The 6,483-nt window shown below is 41.9% G+C and overlaps 1 protein-coding gene across 1 annotated transcript in view; it reads left to right on the top strand.

The window, feature by feature from the left end:
• Positions 1–493: 493 nt before the first annotated feature.
• Positions 494–6,483, top strand: part of LOC106611479 (N-lysine methyltransferase SMYD2-A) — a 41,307-nt gene continuing 35,317 nt past the window's right edge. The window contains exon 1 of the mRNA XM_082955498.1: positions 494–1,029. Within this exon, the coding sequence (XP_082811624.1) occupies positions 845–1,029 (185 nt within the window). The 5' untranslated portion in view covers positions 494–844. The remainder of the gene's footprint in view (positions 1,030–6,483) is intronic.

Here is a 6,483-nt window from a genome sequence, read left to right as displayed (position 1 = left end):
TATTTATCAACATGCCTTGTCAAAAGGAAGTAGCGACAGCATCATTTTCAACTTAAGTTCTAGGAATATAAATTGAACTTTCAACATTAATGTCCAATGGTATTGTACTAAATCAGGTTAAAAAAAAACTGCTGAATTAGTCCAAAAACGTGCCATGATATACCAGAAATCACCTAAACGGGGTTTACCCTGCCTACCAAGATAGACCACACCATGTCGTTTCCAATGGGAGGCTAGTGAGTGTGATAATACCACAGATATATAGGACAATGAGCTAGTTATAAAACATATTTGGTATTATCTCCAGTAACATCTGAACCATTCTGGGAGCTTTCTCACACTGAAGCTATGGGGGCATTATGTCACGTTCACTACCTAGTCGGAAATAGAAAACTCCGACTTGCTAACTGGTTGAACGCGGAACGTGGGATAACTACAACACGTTAGCAAGTCTGAAATGTGTCGTCGTTCCGACTAGCACATGAACGTGGCATTAAGGACCTCTGTATCCTGTAGTTCTGTGTCGTAATCAAGGACTGGTCGTAGAAGTGACAAGCTAACCATATGATGCTAGGCTAGCTAGCTGATGATAGCCTTGCCGTTTGGTATTGGTGAGAGGCTGTATGTAGTCAGTGCGTGTAGCTAAAGCCAGCTAGTCACAGACAGACAAGGAACAACGCTAGCAAGTCTGATCATTGTATTATTATTATTTTTTTTTTGCATAAGGACACAACCAACGTTATCTAGGTCGCTGGCTTGCTAACGTCAGCAAGCTCGGGTAGTCAACAAGCAAGTAAAAAGTAGCGAAACTAGTCACCTAGGTCAACAGACCACGGCATTAAATATGAATGGCATAATGAAGAACGAGGGAATAGCGGGGACAGAGAGGTTCGCTAGCCCGGGGAAAGGCAGGGGACTACGGGCTGTGAAGCACTTTGCTGTCGGAGACCTCGTGTTTGCCTGTCCTGCCTATTCCTACGTCCTGACGGTGAATGAAAGAGGAGCGCATTGTGAATACTGCTTCACCAGGTATGGGACAGCTGTCAAAACACGACGTGTTTGGTGTTATATAATATACATTATATCTACGACTTCTGTTTGTGGTTCTATCAAGCTATCTGGCTAACCTTATTCTACATGAATAGGATATTTCGCTCTATTGTCACTTGATATACGGCTGTTTTATGTTGTCGATTTATTTTTTCTTCTACAGTAAGGTGTTCTCAAACAATAACGTTGTAGAAATAATTCGACATGCTGGAAGGCATTGACTAGAAGTGGATGTCACTCCGAACCATGTGGCTTTCAGCAGCTGACAAAAACACACAGCTGTTTCTTCTGAGAAGGCCCATTCAGTAGCATGCCGCGTTCACGTAGTAGTTGGAACTAGAAAACTCGGGCATTTACGACTTGCATATCTGGTTGTAGTTATACACGTGCCGCGTACAACGAATCATCAAGTCGGACGTTTCCGAATTCTGACAAGTACGGGAACGCGACATCAGGCTCAGCTTGTTGTTCTGCCAAGAAGGAATTAATGAAATTGCGTTGAGACCAATGAGGTATATAAACCCTGGATTGCTGATGCTATGTATTTGCCATTGAGAGGCTTTGAAGCTTCTGGCCTGCCATATTGGCACTCCCTAACAGTCCTCCATAAGAATGATTGGAATTCTGCAGTCCAATTCAATGTTTAAAGGACAAAATGTACATGTATTTTTGTTGTAGTGGGGACAGTAACATTAGTACAAAAAAACAAAAAAACATTTTTAAGGATAGCGTATCGCTGCCGAATGCTGTGGTAGCCATTCTGGTTAAGTGTGCCTTGAATTCTAAATAAATCACTGACAGTGTCACCAGCAAAGCACCATCACACCTCCTCCTCCATGCTTCACGGTGGGAACCACACATGCGGAGATCATCCAAAAAATCTCAAATTTGGACTCATCAGACAAAAGGACCGATTTCCACCGGTCTAATGTCCATTGCTTGTGTTTCTTGGCCCAAGCAAGTCTCTTCTTCTTCCTATTGGTGTCCTTTAGTAGTGGTTTCGTTGAAGCTATTTGACCATGAAGGCCTGATTCATGCAGTCTCCTCTGAACAGTAGATGTTGAGATGTGTCTGTTACTTGAACTCTATGAAGCATTTATTTGGCCTGCAATTTCTGAGGCTGGTAACTCTAATGAACTTATCCTCTGCAGCAGAGGTAACTCTGGGTCTTCCTTTCCTGTGGCGGTCCTCATGAGAGCCAGTTTCATCATAGCGTTTGATGGTTTTTGTGACTGTATTTGAATAAACTTTTAAAGTTCTTGAAATGTTCCCGGATTGACTGACCTTCATGTCTTGAAGTAATGAAGGACTGTCGTTTCTCTTTGCTTATTAGAGCTGTTCTTGCCATAATATGGACTTGGTCTTTTACCAAATAGGGCTATCTTCTGTATACCACCCCTACCTTGTCACAACAGAACTGATTGGCTCAAACGCATTAAAAATGAAATAAATTCCACAAATACATTTTTTAACAAGGCACACCTGTTAATTGAAATGCATTCCAGGTGTCTACCTCATGAAGCTGGTTGAGAGAATGCCAAGAGTGTGCAAAGCTGGGTGGCTACTTTGAAGAATCTCAAATATAAAATATATTTTGATTTGTTTAACACTTTTTTTGGTTACTGTATGATTCCATATGTGTTATTTCATAGTTGTGATGTCTTCACTACTATTCTACAATGTAGAAAATAGTAAAACATAAAGAAAAACCTTGAATGAGTAGGTGTGTCCGAACGTTTGACTGGTACTGTACATGGAATGCTTTCTTAAGAGGCATGCTCCTCAGCGACTCCCTCATTTATACCAAAGATTACCACATACACACGGTTAGCAGATGTTACTGGTCACACGGTTAGCAGATGTTACTGGTCACACGGTTAGCAGATGTTACTGGTCACACGGTTAGCAGATGTTACTGGTCACACGGTTAGCAGATGTTAATGGTCACATACACATGGTTAGCAGATGTTAATGCGAGTGTAGTGAAATGCTTGTGCTTCTAGTTCCAACAGTGCAGTAATATCTAACAATTCCACAACAACTACCTAATACACACAAATCTAAGCAAAGGAATTGAATAAGAATATATACATATAAATATATGGATGAGCGATGGCCGAGCGGCATAGGCAAGATGCAATAGATAGTATAAAATACATATGGCATGAGTAATGCAAGATATGTAAACATTATTAAAGTGACTAGTGATCCATTTATTAGTGGCCATTGATTTCAAGTCTGTATGTTTGCAGCAGCCTCTCTGAGTTAGTGATGACTGTTTAACAGTCTGATGGCCTTGAGATAGAAGCTGTTTTTCAGTCTCTCGTTCCCAGCTTTGATGCACCTGTACTGACTTCGCCTTCTGGATGATAGCGGGGTGAACACACAGTGGCTCAGGTGGTTGTTGTCCTTAATTCTTTTTGTTTGGCCTTCCTGTGACATCGGGTGCTCTAGGTGTCCTGGAGGGCAGGTAGTTTGCCCCCGGTAATGCGGTGTGCAGACCGCACCACCCTCATAATATCACCACCCATATAATATCTATTATAGTGACAAGATAGCCGAGTGACCGCTCTAACAATGGAAATACATGTCCTCAATCATTGAAGGCAGGTGAGATCAGGTGTTTTGGTATTTATTAAGGATCACACATTAGCTGCTGCCGTGTAATTCGACACGCTCGGAGACCATACAAAAAGGGGCTCATCTCTCGCGGACAGATTTTGCGCGGAGTAAGTCCATTCGCTTCGCCTCTTCCTCTCTTGTTTACACTCAGTTGAAGACAAAAGGATAAACACACACACAGTTTGCTTTCAGTTGGGTTTCCCAAAAGCATCGTAGCGATAAGATCATCTTAATTGCACTGAAACAAAATGGAGGAGAGAGACAGACATCTCTCTCTATTTTCTCTCCTCTTCTCTCTCTTTCAGCTATTTGAAGCTGGTGTACAAAACCCGAAAGTTAAAAAAAATAAAAACAAAACTTTCTCTCTGACAGACACACCCTCTCAATTCAATTTAAGAGGCTTTATTGGCATGGGGACTGGAGCTGCCGCATTCAAGGAGCGGGACACTAATTCGGACGCTTATAAGAAATCCCGCTATACCCTCAGACGAACCATCAAACGCACGACAACACCTTCTCCCCCTCAGGAGACTGAAAAGATTTGGCATGGGTCCCTAGATCCTCAAAGTTCTACAGCTGAACCATCGAGAGCATCCTGACCTGTTGCATCACCGCCTGGTATGGCAACTGCTTGGCATCTGACCGTAAGCTGCTACAGAGGGTACTGCGTCCGGCCCAGTACATCACTGGAGCCAAGCTTCCTGCCATCCAGGACCTATAGAATAGGCGGTGTCAGAGGAAAGCCCATAAAATTGGCAGAGACTCCAGTCACCCAAGTCGTAGACTGTTTTCTCTGCTACCGCACGGTAAGCGGTACCGGAGCACCAAGTCTAGGACCAAAAGGCTAGCTTAACAGCTTCTACCCCAGAAGCCACAAGACTGCTGAACAATTAACAGTTAATCAAATGGCCACTGGACTATTTACATTGACCCCTCCCATTTTTTTTCTACACTGATGCTACTCGCTGTTTATTATCTATGCATCTTCACTTCACCCCTACCTACATATACAAATTACCTCAACTAACCTGTACCTCCGCCCCCTGACTCGGTACCGGTGCCCCCTGACTCGGTACCGGTACACCCTGACTCGGTACCGGTACTCGTTATTCTTATTTTATTGTGTTCATTTTTATTATTTTTTACTTTAGTTTATAAGGAATAGAGGTAAGGTCTACACCTGTTGAATTCGCCGCATGTGACAAATAAAGTTTGATTTGAGTCTGTACATAGTCAAAGCTTTCCTTAATTTTGGGTCAATCACTGTGGTCAGGTATTCTGCCACTGTGTACTCTCTGTTTAGGGACAAATAATATTCTAGTTTGCTCAGTTTCTTTTTTTGTAAATTCTTTACAATGTGTCAAGTAATTTATTTTTGTTTTCTCATGATTTGGATGGGATTAATTGTGTTGTCCTGGGGCTCTGTGGGGTGTGTTTGTGAGCAGAGCCCCAGGACCAGCTTGCTTAGGGGACTCTTCTCCAGGTTTATTTCTCGATAGGTGATGGCTTTGTTATGGAAGGTTTGGGAATGGCTTCCTTTTAGGTGGTTGTAGAATTTAACCTCTTACATCTAGACGTTCCGCTAGCGGAACACCTGCTCCAATATCCAATGATAGGCGTGGCGCGAATTACAAATTCCTTTAAAATACAAAAACTTCAATTTTTCAAACATATGACTATTTCACAGCATTTTAAAGACAAGACTGTCCTTTATCTAACCACACTGTCCGATTTCAAAAAGGCTTTACAGCGAAAGCAAAACATTAGATTATGTCAGCAGAGTACCCAGCCAGAAATAATCAGACACCCATTTTTCAAGCTAGCATATGTCACAAAAAACAAAATCACAGCTAAATGCAGCACTAACCTTTGATGATCTTCATCAGATGACACACCTAGGACATTATGTTATACAATACATGCATGTTTTGTTCAATCAAGTTCATATTTATATCAAAAACCAGCTTTTTACATTAGCATGTGACGTTCAGAACTAGCAAACTTCCGGTGAATTTACTAAATTACTCACGATAAACGTTCACAAAAAACATAATTATTTTAAGAATTATAGATACAGAACTCCTTTGTGCAATCGAGGTGTCCGATTTTAAAATAGCTTTTCGGTGAAAGCACATTTTGCAATATTCTGAGTAGATAGCCCAGCCATCACGGCTAGCTATTTAGACACCCAGCAAATGTAGCACTCATCAAAGTCAGATTTACTATAAGAAAAATGTTATTACCTTTGCTGTCTTCGTCAGAATGCACTCCCAGGACTGCTACTTCAATAACAAATGTTGGTTTGGTTCAAAATAATCCATAGTTATATCCAAACAGCGGCGTTTTGTTAGTGCGTTCAAGACACTATCCGAAGTGTAAATAAGGGTCACGAGCATGGCGCATTTCGTGACAAAAGATTTCTAAATATTCCATTACCGTACTTCGAAGCATGTCAACCGCTGTTTAAAATCAATTTTTATGCCATTTTTCTCATAAAAAAGCGATAATATTCCGACCGGCAATCTGCGTTTAGGTAAACAGACGAAAGAAAACAAAGCATGGGGTCGACGCGGGCACGGGCCTGAGTCTCACAGTACTGTAACCAGCCACTATCCAAACGCGCTACTTTTTTTCAGCCAGAGCCTGCAAAGCCACGATTCAGCTTTTTGCCGCCTTCTGAGAGCCCATGGGAGCCGTAGGAAGTGTCACGTAACAGCAGAGATCCTCTGTAATGGATAGAGATAATCAAGAAGGGCAAGAAATTGTCAGACAGGGCACTTCCTGCATGGAATCTTCTCAGCTTTTGGCCTG

This window comes from Salmo salar, chromosome 09, assembly GCF_965601325.2.
Source record: "Salmo salar chromosome 09, fSalSal1, whole genome shotgun sequence".
Lineage (NCBI taxonomy): Eukaryota > Metazoa > Chordata > Actinopteri > Salmoniformes > Salmonidae > Salmo > Salmo salar.
This window is presented reverse-complemented; position numbering and strand designations above follow the sequence as displayed.